General features: G+C 40.7%; 1 protein-coding gene across 20 annotated transcripts in view; it reads right to left on the reverse strand.

Moving 5' to 3' along the window:
- Positions 1-18965, reverse strand: part of KALRN (kalirin RhoGEF kinase) — a 492139-nt gene that overhangs the window by 120085 nt on the left and 353089 nt on the right. For all 20 annotated transcript variants that reach the window (XM_083404304.1, XM_083404303.1, XM_083404302.1 and 17 more), the window contains 12 exons: positions 17924-18046; positions 16709-16891; positions 15250-15368; positions 13336-13402; positions 12504-12613; positions 10968-11037; positions 10090-10179; positions 4716-4808; positions 3770-3881; positions 2843-3033; positions 2433-2534; positions 243-385 (listed from right to left, as the gene is read on the reverse strand). In XM_083404304.1, the coding sequence (XP_083260430.1) occupies positions 243-385; positions 2433-2534; positions 2843-3033; positions 3770-3881; positions 4716-4808; positions 10090-10179; positions 10968-11037; positions 12504-12613; positions 13336-13402; positions 15250-15368; positions 16709-16891; positions 17924-18046 (1403 nt within the window). The remainder of the gene's footprint in view (positions 1-242; positions 386-2432; positions 2535-2842; positions 3034-3769; positions 3882-4715; positions 4809-10089; positions 10180-10967; positions 11038-12503; positions 12614-13335; positions 13403-15249; positions 15369-16708; positions 16892-17923; positions 18047-18965) is intronic.

Consider the following 18965-nt stretch of genomic DNA (forward strand, 5'->3'; position numbering starts at 1 on the left):
GCTGGGCAGCTGAGAGACAGAGCCATGCCTGAATTCTGCTGGATCCAAGGCAATGGCTATGGGAGAAACTGATCCCTGTAGACAAAGTTTATTGTGCTGTTGATATTCACTGAAACGTAATTTATACAATTACTCCCACATTGAGAAATCTTCACAAAGCCATTGCATAGCAAACCAATTATCTTAAGCAGAGCATCAAGTGATTAAAAATCATGGCTATTCCAAGGAATTACTAGGATTACCTCTTACTGTTGTTTCTTTGCTTTGCTGGGGTTTTGGGGAGCTGTATTGGCTCTTTCAAGGCTCCCTTTAAGTGTATCATCCTTTCCTGAATCACTTCCCGAATATTTTTTATCCACTCTTGTTTTGTTTCAATATTGGATGCCTAAAGAATTCAACAGAGAAAGCAGAAGTATGGCTTCGTGTTCTAGTGCTTTGTTTCAGTTTCTTCCATTCCTTTGTTCTTCATTAGAGAACAATCTGCCTGGGTAAATCATAAGTAGTTCAAGTGTCAAAAGCACCTGACCAGCTGCTTTAGCAAAAACCAGATAAATGTGTGTAGTACATGAAATACAATATGCCTGACAGAGGGGGAAATAGGATGGTGTTCCATCACCAGGATTTCTCTATGCTACAAGGTCCTTGTTAAAACAAAATCAATCAGCAAAAATGACCAGCTTGTTCAGGTGGTGAAAAAATCGTTAGAATCAAAACAATCCAGAGAGACTGGGCAGTACTTAAGGGGCGGAGGGGAATACTATAAAGGAACTTTCAGTGAACTTGATTCTCTTCTGTTATAAGCAATGAATAGCAAATACATTCCTTACGTCACACCACGTCAACACCACAGACCATTTCCCCCTCCCTCCTCTCCCCCCACAACTGCATGTCTATAACAATAGTGTCTCATACCGAACATAAACCAACTATGAAAAAGACTCTATGAATTGAAAATGGAGACGCTATATGTCCTCTTCCTTGTTTATGTGTTTGTTTTTTAACATAAGAAAATCTTTAATAAAAACCAATTTTAACCCCCCCCCCTGCAGACTACTTCAGTCTCATGAATCTGATAATTTGTACCTGATCTGCATTCAATTGGACCACATGGACTTTTCCTAGCAATGCTTGGGCATGATTTAATTTCCTATCAACCTTCTAGACCTTACTTTTTAAAAAAAAAAAAATTAACTTGCTAGGTGCCTTGTTTTAGTTAGGAAAGTATGTTGTATATCAAGGACAAGGGCCATCATTCTCTTTCAAGCCTTTGAAAGGTGTGTTGTTTGATTTGTAAATCAAATGAACTTTCAGGTTACAAGTACCCAGGAAATCCTTAGAGAGGCAGATCAATATTGCAAGATGGTCCTAAATCTGTAGCCTTAAGGAATGTGACTAGAGAGTGTGTGGAATTTGTATGTAAGCCTTCATGATTAATTTGTTGTTGTTTTTTGCTCCATTTGTGGGTTGAGTTTGTTTTTCTATAACCTTTCCACGTAAAACCCTTTTCTTAAGAAATTATTGTATCACTTTAGTACACTTTTATACACGCTTCATTAAAACCTTGTTATCTCTGATTAGTCACCATGCATGTCTTAAGCCAAGTTCTATGCGGGTGGCGCTGTGGGTTAAACCACAGAGGCTAGGGCTTGTTGATCAGAAGGTCGGCAGTTCGAATCCCTGCAATGGGGTGAGCGCCCGTTGCTCTGTCCCAGCTCTTGCCAACCTAGCAGTTCGAAAGCACGAAGTGCAAGTAGATAAATAGGTACCACTCTGGTGGGAAGGTAAACGGCGTTTCCATGCGCTGCTCTGGTTCGCCAGAAGCAGCTTAGTCATGCTGGCCACATGACCCGGAAGTTGTATGCTGGCTCCCTTGGCCAATAAAGTGAGATGAATGCCGCAACCCCAGAGTCACCCACGACTGGACCTAATAGTCAGGGATCCTTTAACTTTATGCTACTTTAAGTTGTTCTTGAGGAGACATGAGGGAAACTTTTAGGCCAATTGGTGATAAGTAGCTTGGCGGGGGGGGGGGGGGCGGGACCCAATCACTTGCTGGTAGAAAGCCCTGAAATGGGGAGAGTGGGTGAACAGGAGCCATTGTGTTTGGCAGGATCTGCATCCCCATCACAGCACAGGACCCAAGGTGGCTAAATCATATGGGCACAGCATCCTAACTCCTACCTCAAGGCCAGTTCAGCTGCTACATCATTATGAATGCAACATCATCAGGTGGACTGTATAGGTATGCAGACTCCCAGCTGTTGAAGTAGAGAACTGCTAAGGAACCACAGTCTGAAGAACTGGACTCTATTCTACATCAAACTCAATATCAAACTGCCAGTTGTACCACAGAGCTAGATTTATCTAACAACATATGGCTGCTGAGGTAGAACAATGAGATGAAGACACAGAAAATAAACTTGGAGACTCACTTTCAGCACTGTTTTGTTATCTGAGGAGGGAGTCCGTCCAGACCACAAGGCAAATTTGCAGGGATCTCCTTCCACATGCTCTGTCACTCCCAGCTCTGAGGTCTGTTAGGAAAGAGAGATGGTTGGGAAACACATTTTCTACAGATTTAGAACTGAGGCTAGGAAGAAACTCACATCTAGTATCATACTGCAACGAATGTAACTTTATTGAATAGTGTTAAGCCTTTTCAGGTATCCTCTGCACATTGCTTCCCAAGTAAAGTAGAATAAAGCTAATCCTCATGGGATGTGGCACCAAACTGCTAGCATCTTCCAAATTTGGTACAAAGACATGCACACCTTAATTCCCCACCCTTCATACTTAAAAAATAAGCCCATACAAACATTCATCCTAGTCTCAGCAAACATACCAGTAATTTGTTCTTGTAAACATATTTAGTGTGCCCTGCAGAATCTTTGATCTCTTTGCTGAAAACAAGAGAAATTTCAAAGAGAAACAAATGTCTCTCACGACCCTTCCGGATGAGAGATTTGGGGTCCCACACTTGAAAGGAATCTTGAAGGATCAGTTCTCCCTGAACATCCAGATTTTCATCAAATCCTACATATAAAACAAATCAGATCAAATGAAAAACATAAAGATCATGAAATGAAGTTGGTTTTAGACAAACTGATAAGACAGAGACTGAGAAATGAAACTTGTTCTCTAAAGAATTACCAAAAGTAAGGGAAGAGGACATATGTGCCATATCTATAAATGCCATGAAATTCTGTGCAAGTCTGAGATTGTGTCTGACCTCCTTGCCATATCAATCTTGTGTTCCACCACCGAGACCCCCTTTTCCTTCCCAAAAGGGGGATTCCATAAATGGGGTGAGGAAGCAATGGCCCTTTGGAACTCTGATGCAAATACACACTTGCTAAAGTTGTACAAAACTACTGTACAGAACAAAAAATATATTATGCAACAAGAGGGAAAGGGATTGGTGAAGATGTGCTGAGAAAGGAATGGGGTACTAGTTAAACTTGGACAAAGTGTGGCAACTTCAAGGAGGTATGTTGTGTGTTGAAAACAAAAACTTTTAAGAATGTGTGGCACAAGTTATAGACAGTCTCAAGTTCTTTCTTTCATTCTTTCTTTGGGAGCAGGAATCTGCAAAGTTAGTTAGTAAAGCCAAGTATCTGTAAATGCAGTTATCTATTTATCCTTCCAAAAGAACACTCACTTCTGCACTTACTGGTGTATTCATTCATGTATGTATGTGTGTGTGTGTGTATGTATGTATGTATGTATGTATGTAGAAACATTCCTCTCCCTGCTGTCAAAATATGCTTACCTTCCAACATGCTAACATGCATGGCATCATTGGCTTTCTTGGGAACACTGAGCATCACTTCCAAACCATCCTTGAGTTCTCCCTTCCCTTCTTCACAGCATGTTAAAAGCTCCTGAAGAGAAACAGAAAACAAAACTGAACCCCATAAAAGATTGCTGCTTCCTTAATTTGCAGTCAATAAGAACATTCAAATCAAGGTATTAGGCACCTGGATGAGTGTGTATCTTGTCAGATGTAGATAATGTTGATATAACATCAATAACAAACACTCATTCTCCACTTTACTGAATATTAAAGTTAAGTTCAGTACTGGGTATTATCATCACAATATTGCTTCAGCCCGTTTTCTCCTTTGTGACCCAACCATCTCTGAGCTCCACCCAGTGACTCTGCATGTGACCCATGCCATTTTGATAGTGACTTGCAGACGAGCAAACATGTGGGTTCCTGGAGAGATTATAGTGACTGCTATGCTCCTCCTCCAGTTCTGCTGCTGCCACATTACCTGGGATAAAGCTATGGTTTGGCTTAGCAGTATATCCAAACCCAGGCTTGCCGTTTGTCTTACTACAGACAAACCATGAGCCACAACTATGGTTTGCTCTTGATTTACAACTCATGCTTTGTTTAGAGGAAACAAACCACATCCTCAGGTTCAGATGTGATGCTAAGCCAAACCGTCGCTTAGCCCTGGGTAGCACAACAGAAGCAGGACCAGGAGAGGACAAGGAAGAAATGCAACATATATTATTATAACAATGAAGAACTTAATGATTCTCCAAGCCTGCTATCTAGTATCACAATGTACCTTGTAAATGAAATCTAAGTTAGATTACTCAATCTGAGCTGGTGTGGGATTCACATTCCTCTCAGTTAGTGTACCATCAGTTAAATAAAGGCATATGCAAATAAGAATCATAAGAAAAGAAACAAATCACTGATGTACCTTCAATAAAAGCTGGTATTTGGTAATCCTCTGGACAGGTTTGATTAAGTATGAGGAAATGGAGTTGGCCAGACCATGCCTCTGCTGAATTTCCTTTAAAAAAGTCAAAACAAAACCACAGTTAAGTTAAACATATAAATAGAACATGATGAAAAAGTTCCTAGACTTAGTCAGTTTGAAAAGCAGCCACACATAATCAATTTTAGCTGCACAATACCTGGGCTGACCAGTTTTTTTTGAATAGATGATTATTATGTGGTTACCTGATGGATAACAGTATATCCACAGAGAAATTTTATAACATTCCTTGTGGTCATTGAGGGAGACCGTTCAATACAAATATGTCAGTTAACGCTTTCCCAGTAAAATAATAAATGGTTTGTTTTAAACAGATCTTTACTCCCATAAAAAGGTGACTTTTTCTTGATAATTAACATTAAAGCCAAGATCAATTTTAATATTTTGGCAGGGATGGTGGGGGAATCACTAAGCCCCTTCTATATATGGAAATTTCGATTGCTTTTTAACTTGCAGGAACCCTTTGAGCATGGTTTACTAAATCTGTGTGAAATACAGCCCCAACAAAATTAATGGGGCATAATATGTATTGTTCCTTTTCTGTTCAGCAAACAAGAGAAAGCCAGTTAAATCTTCCTGATTCTCATCACAATCCATAGACATAGGAGAGTTCTCCCTGTCTTCTTCAAATTGCTCCTAAACTGAAGTGCTTTGTTTCTGTGTAGAGTATCTAAACAAAGATGTGCAGTGACACAATTTAAAATTTCCTGAAACAAAAGTGTTTGGCACTGCTCAAGTTATGACAGAGCAGGACAAGGGACTTTGTTATGAAATCAATAAGGCCTAACTCCTGACTCCCCCTCTCCTATTTTAGCAAAACCATGTTCTTAAGGGGTGATTACAAAAGGTAACAAGGCCAGGCCCACTCTGGACCCCTACAATTTGAGCTACTGCAGTGCATGTAGCAAGAACAAGCAGCAGCTGCTCTCAGAGGAAGGTGCAACTTTGATATTATATAGTTCCAGTCTGGAGAAATAATGAAGCAGCAAGAATCCACCTATGTGTTAAGAGAGTTGCTGAGTAAAGACAGTCAGCTCTGCTTCATTTCCAAGGCACAATGTAATCCTTTGGTGAATGATGCTCTGTTTTGCCCCATGACTGATTCCCATTTCAACAGTCAATTACTGTAAGAATTACTATAAGGATATGTACAAAAACTAGTGTGTTGATCGTAACTTCTGATAAACAGTTTCTCCTCACACTGAGAAAACTTAGTTGGCCGTGGCTTCTCAGAGCATGTGGCATGGATAATGAAAGACTTGCATGTAGTCACAAGTTACAATCTATACATGGGTTTCTTATTAATTTCAATTGCATATAGGGTTACATATAGCATACAGTGCATGTGCAGGAGAAAGCATTCCCCATGGGTAAACATCTGCAGGCCACATGCCAGCAGAAGGGAATAAAGCAAAAGTAGGTGGGGGTGGAACCACATACACACCCTATTCACATCCCTTTCACACCCATCCTTCCACACAAATACACATTTGGGTGCATGCTTTTGTATAACATTCAGCTTTCCCTGTTCCAGATTCTCCAGATTCATCTTATCAGGCTACTCCTTCCTACAGTTCAGGGCGACAGGAGTTTTGCTCTCCTTCCCTTCCACCCTCTTCATCTCAGTCTCTGTGTCTCTCTGCCCCCCCCCCCCCCATCTCTGTGTATTATCTCTCGCTTTTTCAAGTAGCCCTATGCTATTTGTCTTTTATATCAAGCTGGGCTCTCTGTCCCCAGTGGGACAATGACAACAGAAAGCTTTCTTTCAATCAATCTAACAACAACAGGGCGGTGTGTGAGAGAGAAATCTGAAGTCTGATTTTGCTTATGTTGGTTGTGACTGAGGGAGATGAAACAACTCTGATTGGGATAATTATTGCTTTGGGATAAGTGGGAGGCAGCAGTAATGGACAAGTGCCTCTGAACATACCCAAGTGCTTTTGGAAGAAGTCGAGAGCTGCAGAAAACTCCCTGGAGCATCCAAGCACTTCTGAGTGCAGGCAAGAATGCCAGAGGAAGAATGGAAAGGCACAGACACTTCTTTGAATATACAAGTGCTTCCAAGCATGGAGGCTGTTGACTTACTTTGGCAGGCATTGGTATGAGGGTTTGGGCCTATGCTGATGAGGGTATAGGGCTTGAAGGAGAGGATGCTAGGATTAATAGAAAGGCTGTGAGTGCTAGATGTGGCCCCTGGGCCCCTGGTTCTCCATCCTTAATATAGTGCTTCTTTTGTTTAGTTCAGTAATCCTTTCAACTGTGCAAAGTAGACCCAAGTTATCATTCTCTGAGAGATCATGTTTTCTCATAGGCCACCCACTGAGTGCTTCCCTGTTTTGTTACACAAACTGTAAGTACCTTCCATACAGAAACTCTGTGCAACAAGTGAAGGGGCCATAATTAGTTCAGTTTCCCTGATGCTTTTGAACCTAGTTGCACAGAATGAGATGACACTATTCCTTATCCCTGTGTAGGAAGTGCAGCTCTCACATGGATGGGCAAGGAAACATGCATGTGAAGCCACATTTAATCCCTGAATGAATTTTGGCTCATTGGGAATGGAGCAGATGAATGCAGTCCTTATCAATGGTTTGTTTTTGTTTTATTATGTATTATGTATTTTGTATTCTCATTTTGTATTTTTGTGTTGTGAACTGTCCTGTGATGTTCCAATGAAGGGTGGTATACAAATTCAATTAATAATAATAATAATATGGTACCACCACCTGCTAAATTGAGCATCCAGCTGCCCTGTAGGCACAGGTGGGCTGGGTTGAAGAGGGATCCTGCTGAGCCCCTTGGTTTCCTGACTAGTGCCCAATCTGTCTGACCACTGGCACCAGGCCTGGGCATCAGGCCTCACATAGAGCAGCAGTACACTGACGGTGATCCCAGGACACACAGACATGGTTCCCAAACACACTGTTGTCCTACCCAATGCCGCCCCAAACTGTAACCCTCACCCTGCTGTGAAATACACACTCATCATGGCCCAGCCTCCTCAACTGCATCCTGATCAGGATTAATCTGCATCCTTGATATGGTCCCTACCTGGGCCACTGGATGCTGTGTGTATATGTGATCTTTAGATGAGGAATGGTACATAAATTTACTAAGTAAATAAATAAATAAGGCACAGGTAAGCTGTCTTCTGGTTCAGCCAGGTTACAGCAGGGGAAGCCACAATCCCCTGCAGGCTGGATTTTAGTGGAAGGAGGCCTCCACAACCCACTCTTTGTGCACTTTGCCTGGATTATGCCCAGTATTGTTGGCTTTTATCCATCTTGTGCCAATGTTAGTTTAGACTGCTGTCAGCTCACACTAAAAATATAAAAATCAGTTCTAAGTATAAGTCCAGAATTAGACAAGAAGATATCTGATAATGTTCCCAGAGGACCTAATTTCCACCATAATGTTCCCCATCTCTGATTTTCTGCTGCCCTGCTTCTGAAAATGACACCTGAAGAGGTGCCAAATCAAGCAAGGAACATTTTGCAGTCTTTTTGCATGATTGAATGACTATGTGAGCAGCTATGACAAAGTACAGTCAGACTAACTCTCCAGAAGGCACAAAAAGTCAGCTTCTTTTTCTTCCTGTTGCTTTTCAGGAAAAGGGATTTTTTAGCCTAGAAACTCAATTGCAAAACATAAATGGGATGAAACATCAACTTTTTTTTTGTATTAAGCATTATCAGAATATTTCTAACCAGCATAACGCAGCTGGGCTAGAAAAGCTTAGCCAGGCAAATGCCTTCTAATCTGTGTCAATACCCTGTTAAACATGTAAATCTGCTGAAATGTTACATCCCTTCCAGAAACCTTTGAGTAGGCAAGAATGCCACCTGCTGGTTCATATATTTAACTATCACACATATATTCACCAAAGGGACAGGGATAATTCTAAAAGAGACTCCTATGGGACGCTGCCCAATTAAAAAGAATAATACTCTCTCCACCTTTCTTTTTCCTTAACTCACTCGAAAATGTTCTAAACAATGAGCTAAAAAGAGAAAATGTAATCAAGGGCGTGTAATGAGGCGAGTCATATAAGACTTTAACAGCTGCATCTAGGTGGAAAGACTGCCAAGGGATGATATTTGTAATTTGAGATGTTCAATTTAGGACTAGATTAACCATTATGCTAAGTAGAGCAGGGACCCAGCCAAACTGGAGCCCTACCTATAGCGCAAGCTGAGAGTAGTTCTGGGCAGTTTTTGTTCCTGAAAAACTGCCTTGGCTCAAAGCAAAGAAAGCAGTGGTTGACAGGGGATTTTCATTGGGTAAACAGCATTTGGAAAAAGAGTTAGCCTTCATTCCACAGTGCTGCTGCCCTAATCTGGAATGGGTTCCTTGTGGCTGTTATCTGCTGAAAAGAAGGCAGAACCAGTCACAGATCTCTAATGTTTCACCTAGTTTGGCCCTAAAAATTGTTTAAAATTAAGCAATATTCATTTCTCCCCCCAGACTTTTAAATTTATATATATTTTTAATACACACAGTCTCAAATATTAGGGGTAAATTTGAATTCTATTAGTAAAATGTAGGTAGCACAATCCAAATTTTAGCAAAAAGTCCCAAATCACTGCCCATTAGAATTTGAAATTTCTCATTCAAATTTGAGTTGGCCATTGAATTTACACTTCTATTAATGGAATAAGACCAGGATACAAAGAGCTGTATGGGAAAATTAAAATGTACCACTAGTGCATCTGGGCTTCGGAGACTTCAGGAGAGCAGATTTAATCCAAACTCCTGGCCAATAGCAATGGGTTTGATGAAGTGGCATAACCACCACCACTTGCACAGTCCTTCCACACAAACTGGCCAGGGCAGAAGGTTTTGCTGCATCAGCTCTCAGGCTGAAACACCACAGACGTCTGGATTGGGTCCACTGAGATAGATAAACCACAGGCCCTGGGTCAGACATACAGCAATGCTAAGCAAACTATGGCACAGCTCCAGGTAGCGCAGCGGTAGGACTGGGGAAGGTGCTAAACAGTCACAATGTTTACTACAAGTATGCACATACTTGCATGTTTATATTTAGCCATGGTTTGGCTTAGTGCTATTTGTGAACTGGGCCAGTGCAGTTCTAATTTTTCAGTGGCAGCCAGGAGAAAATGAGACGAGAGGGAAACTGAGGCAGCCATCAAGTCTCTGCTGCATGGTGTCTAATACCACAAGTGCAAAAAACTCTCATATAACCAACAAGCCTCCAAACTGGATGGCCATTGCAACAGCAAAGAACAGCACATGTTATTGTCTAATCTGACATAGAAAAACAATAAACGCTTACGTCGAAGAATGTTCCCGCATGTTCTAGGATTAGCTGGCTGGAGTCAGGCTTATTTTTACAGTAGGTAACATACATCTGAAATTTATCTGCCTGTGAAAATAAACACCAAGAGGGGGGAAAGGCAAGATGATCAAGAGTTGTACTTGCAGCATTTCCGATTCAACTTTCACAGAATAAATGAATACTTTATGCCTGTCCCCTCTAATTAGAAATGTACTGCAAATGAAAGGAACAATAAAAAGTATAACAGAGTATGTTAGACTAGTAGAAAAAAATCTACAAGAAAATCATGATTGTCTTTCCTATTAATTAAATGTGTGTCCTTTTGAAAATTTTATCTATAGTGCCCACTGACATATTTCAGTGTCTATTTAAAAGTCCTTTTTGCCACAGAAATATATCTTGCACAATATGTAAGATGAGGTGCTTAGAAATAATTAAATTAGGAACTGAGATTTTCTAAAAATCGAAATATAAATGTTTCTGTTACCTATGGTACGGTCCACCTTAAAAATTCTGGATCTGTCTTAAACTTGTACTTAGTACATAGAAGTTATTTGATCAAAACAAATCTATGTTAGCAGATGAACCCTGGAATTTCAAATTTTAAGTTGCATTGTGTTATATTGATCTGATTGTCCATTGGCAGAAGTCTGGTGCCCTGTGATGATTTGCAACCTTTTGCAAATAGCTGACTTATTAGATGGCTGAAATTAATGTTTGAGGAAAACTTCCTATAAAGGTTCAATTACCATTCAACAAAGTACTGCCTGAAGAACTGCACGGTCCACTACTTTGGCCTACTTAAAGCTACTCAGTCCCTGTTACAAATGCTCAAGACATCCATTAATAAATGGTGCTATGTTAAGACTCATTACCCAGGTGACAAAGCAATGACCCACATCTTCAGGGAGTTGTTCATATTTTTCCAGCTCTTTCAGAAAAATGCTGAAAAAGTAAGAGAGAGGACTCTGGTTATAATATGCTTGCCCTACCTGCACCCCAACCAACCTGATACAAGATATTAAAGAGTGTACACCCTCCAAAGCTATTTGGTTGAGAGACTCAGGGGAACATCACAACCACATAGTAGAAGCAGGTGCTGGATAATGAAAAATGCTTTCATATATTTCACAGAAAAAAGGACCCTCCAAATTCATCTCAAATGTTGCTGAGCGTAAAATCTGTCAGTAGAGCCAGTGTGGTGTAGTGGTTGGGAGCGGTAGTCTTGTAATCTGGGGAACCGGGTTCACGTCTCCGCTCCTCCACATGCAGCTACTGGGTGACCTTGGGCTAGTCACACTTCTTTGAAGTCTCTCAGCCTCACTCACCTCACAGAGTGTTTGTTGTGGGGGAGGAAGGGAAAGGAGAATGTTAGCCGCTTTGAGACTCCTTAAAGGGAGTGAAAGGCGGGATATCAAATCCAAACTCTTCTTCTTCTTCTAGATTACAGATGTGCAAACCTCAACCTCTGACATTTCAATAATCTTAAAGAAATTATTTCACTTCCCCTTGAAATTCCTACAGACTTGATTCAGTTCCCATAATCCCTGACCACTGTGTGTTCTAGGTGGGACTGATGGACGTTGTGGAGACCAACAACTCATGTGTTCCCTATCCTTGCTATAGATGTTTCAGCTGAGCAGGACCTTTCAAATTCACTTTGATTTTTTTCTTTATGAGACATTCAGTAGCAACTCTTCTTTTAGTACAGAATTAGTCACATTTCATGGTAGGTGAATGCAAGTTACTGAGCTTTGGTTACCTGCCTGGCTGTAATACTTAGCATAATTGCCATGCCAATTTCCTTATCACGTAGACCGTGAGTTTCAAAGTTGGGACTAGATATTCCTGAACTGTCTTATTCCTGGTGTAGAAACGCTTGGCACAACTGAAAAGATCCCCATGGGGAACCATGCTAGACATTGTAGGTCTGAGCAGATGAGTGGGGAGTGTCATCGCACAGAACATGTCTCCAGGCTGCATAAGCAGGTAGGCCAGGGCTGCCCAATATTTCTCATGTTAAAATCTATAGCACAGTTATTTTACTCCTACATAGCTCAGCACCTGTTCTTGCCACACATTAGCCCACTCCTGCAAATTGTTTGACACTTCATAATCAATTATATATGAAGCTATGAACGAGCATTGGGACTGAGCACTCCTCTCCATGTCCCTCCTCTGCTCTGTCTCAGGGCACACTGGTTTCAGCATGAAGATCCTGGCTTGTTCTTGTTATGTCTGAACCAGGGAACTGTAGCTTACTGTTAAATAATAAGCCAGGGTCTACCCACCAGATCCAGTGTGTGATGCCGGAGGAGAGGAACACTTGGCCTCAATGCTGGTTCCTAGCTTTGCAAAACAGGGTAAGCTTCCAAAAGGGTATCTTTCTCAAAGTGTTGAAGAATACGTACTTATTATGAAAGTCATAGATCTCCTGGATGTTGCCAAAAATTATGTGCTCTTTGTTAAGAATCCCTGGGGGTATCTCCTCTACGCCACTTGTCATTTCCCAAAGATAGGTCTAGAAGACAACAGCAGTTCTTAAACACAGAGAAATGCTCAACAAAAGAAAAGATCTTCCAGTTTTCTTGCCAAAGGCCCAGAATATCTCAGAAAACATGGAGTTCTAAGCTAAAAGGTAATAATAAAAACCAACACAACTAATAAACCAAAACAATGAATGTGGATGTTTCAGTGATAAGAAATATCTCAACAAATTCAAAAATAGATGCTTTATGTTCAGGCACACCTTCAGTTAGTTCAAAGGTTCAGTTACCATAACCTTTTCTTTCTTTCTTTTTTGCTATGCATACAGAACCTTTTTCTAGGTCCAAACTGAATGTTAGCTTTTTGTCTTCAGACACTAATTAATAATAATAATTACATTTCTTACCCACGCTTCAACACAAACAATTTAAAAATACAACATTAAAAGCTGTCTATTACTTATGGTGTTGCATGTCTACAGCAAGAGTAATATATCAGTTCTGAACACATACATTGCACCCACCTTCCATTCTACCTGTAGAAAATATCGAAGGCTTTTGCATTTTCAGATTGTTGAAACACAAACATCATGAACCAGCCTGCACAGTACAGCAAACCTCCACACAGGTCTCATCTACTATTACATCCAGGCAAGTCTATAATCCTTGAAAACCCTGCTGTAACTGAAGACCACAACACCACATCATGGTGGTAGTTATTATGACCACCAGCCATCAGAAACAGTTATAAACATACCTCTAAACATTCATGTAAATCCCTGACATAGGCCTTCTCAGTCTGAAGCAGTTCAGCCATGATGAATCTAGGAGCAGAAATGCATGGGAGTAAATCTGTATATTAAACACAAACTCTCTCTTTGTTATATTCTTCGTAAGAAAGAAAGAAAAATACTTTCAGTGTTACGTAGACCAATGCTATGGATATTTGCTGAAAGTAAGTGTACAGAATATTGTAGTCGTTATGGGCTGCCTAAATTATACTTTGTAAATGAAAGATTAAAATATTGTTTATGTGACCATCTCATCACGTATTATAACATTTCAAGATCATGGGTTCAAGCCCTACGTTGGACAAAAGATTCCTGGATTGCAGGGGGTTGGACTAGATGACCTTTGTGGTCCCTTCCAACTCAACAATTCTATCATTTAGAAAAGCATTCATGTTAAGGGATGGAGGGATTACAAACTGGAAGTGTAGGGACTGCTACATGCATGCAATAAGCAAATGTGGACACTATTCTGCTTTCTCCAGTTTTTTGTAATGTACGAAAAGAGAACTTAAGTATCTCCTCTATGATGTAGTAATCAGCCTGGGACTGGTGATATCCAGTCAAATCCACGCTAAGCCACAAAGCACACTGGGTGACATTTGGATTGCGCCAGACACTATCTCAGTTTAAGTTATCTCACAGAATTGCTGCAGAGATAAAATTGGGGAAAGGAAATTGTGTATACTGTCTTGAGCTCTTTGGAGGAAAAGTGAGATATACTTTATGTTTCCTTGTATAAGACACCCCTATGTCTAAGACGCCGCCTACTTTGGGGGACCCCAAATTTAGAAAATGGGCATATGCAGTATCCGTGTATAAGATGCCCCCAGATTTTTAACCTTATTTTAAAGTAAAAAAACCTAGTCTTATACACGTAAAAGTATGGCAAGTGTTAATAAGTAAATAAAATGTAATTCCTCAAGCCATTTCTCCCTTCCCATCAGTTTACATTAGTTCTTAGTCTCTAGCATATTTGTATTTTCTCCCTGATTATGGAAATACATTTAGAATGTATCACATCATGTTTGAAGATTTATGTATTGTAACCATCTCTGCATTTTTATGTAATTTGCATAATACTTGCATAATTCAATAAATTTCTAGAATCAAGTATGAATGTTGTTAATTATGTTGTGGGTATTGTTAGAGGTATCGGTTGGTTGCTCGAGAGCAATCAGGCAATATGCCACAATAGTCTGTTCTAAAGCTTTCTTATTGGTGGTAAAAACCTTTAGAATGCAGAGAGCCTCTATTCCATGTCTTGCTCATTCACTGGCAGAATCTGAGAGTGGGCAGTCCTTATATCTTCTCCAGCAGAGTAGTTTCTTGACCCCCAGTCTGCGCCTCCCCTCTCTGTGTGAAAGCTTACTGCGCAAGGAAGGCTTGGGTAACAGGGGACCGCCCTCCTCCCCGCTTTGCTCAGGCAAGGTGTCCTGGCACCGCCTTGCATCCTCCGAGCCCTGCATCCCTTCCCCACTAGAGGCGTGGTTTCTTTCCTCCGCTGAGGAAGTGCTGCTTCCCACAATCTTTGGGGACTCTCTGTAATCCATCCGCCTTTTCCCCTCTTGCTCCTGAGCCGATGGCAGTTCCCTGACAGTTATATAAATATGAGTTTCTATCTTGATAAATAAGAATAAATTAGCATTTAGTTACACACACATAGAGAGAAAAAACAATTACGTTTTTAATTTATCAGGCATGGACTTATCCCACATATCTTGCTTCTCTCCAAACTCTGGTCTTTTGTTTGCATAACATCCCTGCAAGGATATCTCACCTGCCTCACAAATAGGTGGGCTTGGTGAATTGTTCACATGGAACTGCTGCTGTTTGTCATTCATGTGCTATGTTTTGTGAGGTGCCCATCTCCCACCACTTACTCTTTCTTTCTGGCTGACTTCCTTTTTTCTTCATTAGCTTCGTGATTGGCATCACGCAGCTTCACTTCGCGATCTGACAGACTTGCTGGAATGATGTCTAATTCCAAGTCCTTGTTATCCTGAAAAAGAGTAGTGTCTTGGATTTAAAACACATTTTTATGTTTTGTAAAAGTAAGCATATCTACAAAGTGAAAGAAAAGGCTATAGGGCTGAAAGAAAAGAAAAGAAAAAGAAATCAAACAAACAACTGCACATACAGACCTACTAATGTCTGGCTAAATGCATCACATATTTGGCAGGTGGTAGGAGAGTTTCAGTCCTTTTCCCCAACCAATTTGCTAGGCTTCATCAGTAACCCTTCCTCCCATTTGACTTCAGGAAGGGGATGGCTTTCCTCATGGGAATCCTGGGACACATCAGTGGTGGCAGCAAGCAGACACATTTTGTCTGCTCCGCAATATTGCCTCTGAGGCTTGTACTCTACTTTCCCCAAATGACAGCATTTGCTCAAATTTCATAAATGATATTTATTTGGTACATCTTTATTGCATTCTTCATTCAGATGAACCAGATCTGAATAAAAACATTGGCCTTGACCCCTGAGTGAGTAGAAGCACACTTTTGCTTGCACTAGGTAAGTGCCCAATTTTGCCAATCCCCCCTTTCTGCTGCTTCACAGCTTCACAGCATCCCATCCTATTCCAGAAGGCCTCCCAATCTTCAGGAGCAGATTTTTAGGAGCCAAAATGGCCATAGCAAGAAGGTGAAGGTGACTGTCAGAGGAACTCACATATGGAAATTAGGATCCAATCCCTCTTTCTCACTTGAATGGTTTTGAAGTGAATTTTTGAGGCAATAATTAAAAGTTAACATTGCCCTGGCTTATACATGGTAACCTAAATCCGCTCTTCACATGTCCTGCTGGCTGTAACAGAATGGGCTGCAAAACAGTAGATTTACCCAGAATACCATCCATTTAGCTCTGTGGGACTCAAGTCAAACATGTACATACACAAGGCCAGTGCCATCAACATGAAAAACTATGTAACAGGCCATGTGCAGCCCTGTAAATTCTGCAGCTTTTCACAAGTAGCGCCAGCTAGGAATTAATTACAGATTAATCATTGATTTGCCCTATTTTGAATGAATTACCATTTTGTCTTATGTTGACTGATCATCATCTACATGAATTTATACCTGGAAGTCTACTTGATTACTCCTTATAGCAACTTCCTGGGCACCCAACCAATCATTCCCCTGTCATCTTGTCTAGCCTTTGTGTCACAAAGGAACAAATTTGTGTCACAAAATCCACACCTAGTGTGCTCTGTGTTATGCCACTGCAAGGTGAGGCTGGCTATGTAATGCATGAAAGCATTTTCACATAAGACAGTTCTAATTCCTCTTAGGTTTTTTCATTTGTTTAAAGTATGTCAGCAAAACATGTGACTTACAGTACCTCTGTATTGATTCCAAGAGCTTTTTCCAAAGAGTAGCGGTATTTCCCCATCCTCAGTGAAAAGTCCCGATAGCGTTTGTCGACGGTGGTAACCCATTTCCTAATTTCAGTGGCATGAGTATGCCCTTTCTCTACAAAGCTATCAGCCAGCTGAATGAGAAGCTTCACTTTCTCCTTGGTTTGCTGCCCAAAAGAGTTTTCCTTGGTTATCATATCTTCCATGGACATTTTGTTCAATTTTCATTCACATAATAACCATATGGACCTCATATTCTTCACAAGCATCACTAACACAAAATGTTCCTGAGATCTTTGGAGACATAGTGTAGGTGGAGTGCAATCTTTTCATTTATTATCTAAAATGGTTCTGAATTTCCCACTGCCACTCACTACTACTCAATGGAACTTAGTTGTTACAGGTTGCAATACTTAGCAGAATTGTTTGGTTCTGAAGCAATCTTTCGAAAGTGGCAATGTGAGCAGAGAGTAATAGCACCTTTCTGCTTATGGGTGTTAATTTTGACCTGCTTGGTCAGAATTTCTCTTCAAATGGACACTGCGGCAGACAGGAATGGAACGTGTCAGGAAGAGATGAGCATGGGGATGTGGATAGCAGGGAGACTGCAGAGCTTGATGGCCCCAAACAGGCAGATATTGGAATTTAGAAAACAAGGGCAGAATATTCTGAGGTCATTCTGAAGTTTGGTAGTTCTTTAGAAATAATTAATATCATTGGTCAGTATACAAGAGAACTCTGAAACTAGCTCTGTTAGCAAAAGGGGGCTTTAGAGTTGTTTTCCTCAAGAAATTCTTCTCCATGCCACATCACAAACTCCTTTTGGATTTGAAGTGAGTTTTAAAAGACGTTTGTGATAATGCATGGAGTGAGCTTCCAAAGGAAAACAGGCCCCTTCTATGAGCCTCAGTCTGCAATCCTATATACACTCAATGGGACTCGACACACATAAGATTGCATTATTAGTATTTTTTTTGGATCTCAGCCATAGAGTTCAAAATTGGGGGGGGGGGCATTTATAACATTCAGAGCTATTAAATATATCATGTTATACATTTATTTAGTAATAAATGATGCATGTAGATAAGTAATAGTGTAACTGAGACTAAATCCTGTGAGTTGTATACATTTACTACATTTCCTTAACTGAAACTACCAAAGGAAGCTCATGAAATTATAAAATCAATAGTAGGTTTTACCTTGGCAGGTACTTTGAATTCTCCATATTCTTTCAGAAGTTCCTGAGTTTCTTCTGCTGATTCCCCCGTAGAGTTGTGAGTAGAAAGATAATACTCTCCTGTTTCCTGAATCCAGTCTAAGGCCTACAAATGGGAGGGTGGGGGACCAAATGAACAAAAACAAGGTGACTAGTTTTCACCCATGCAACCAGTTCTCATTGGCATATTTCAAAATTAATTATTCAAGTTCTATTGCAGTTGAAGAGCACCACTAGCCCTCAGAAAAGAAGAAGCCTGACAGGCAGGCCTCAAATTCAAGTCTAACAACGCTTTACACGGTAAACAAGCAAGCAAAATGTAGCACAGTAGGGACTGATTGTCCACTGCCTTGAATTTTATGTGATCACAGACACTTACACACGATATATTTTTCCTTGCATCTGGCAAAGCAGACTTGAGCTCACAATAGCTGAAGAGGTAATAAATTTGTTAGTCTTTAAGGTGCTATGAGACTCCTTGCTTGATCTTGACTGTAGTAGTCTTGCAAGACTTCGGACCAGAGATCACTGCAGTGCAGACGCAGTGTGAGAGGTTGCCAATGTTAGGCTTCTCGTCACATCCACTTCCCCACCACCACCCCAAATATAGGCTCACCCTTCTTCTCCATCTACTGAAACAAGGAGAACTTCTGTTTTGCCCTACCAACAGATGAGGTCTGAGACCAACTGCTAGGAGACCCAGGAAAGAAACAGGTGGGAGCAGTTAACAATTTCTCCCACAGCATTCAGCATGTACAAGGCAAAATGTTTATTTCTGGTTTGCAGTCTGGCAGCCTTATTCAGGCCAATGGCCTATCCAGCTCACACTGTCAGTTTCAACTAGTGTCAGGTTTGAAACTAACTCTCCAGGGTCATTACCAGTGTTGGCTGATGCAAAGGATTGAACATGGCATCTCATAACAAAAAGTTTTCCAATCTTGATTGATGCATAGGATTGAACATGGGGTCTCATAATGCAAAGTCTGCAGTCCCCGAGATACAACCCTTCCCACAACTAATCTATT

The sequence above is a fragment of the Podarcis tiliguerta genome (genome assembly GCF_965153285.1).
Source record: "Podarcis tiliguerta genome assembly, chromosome: 1".
NCBI classification, from domain to species: Eukaryota; Metazoa; Chordata; class Lepidosauria; order Squamata; family Lacertidae; genus Podarcis; species Podarcis tiliguerta.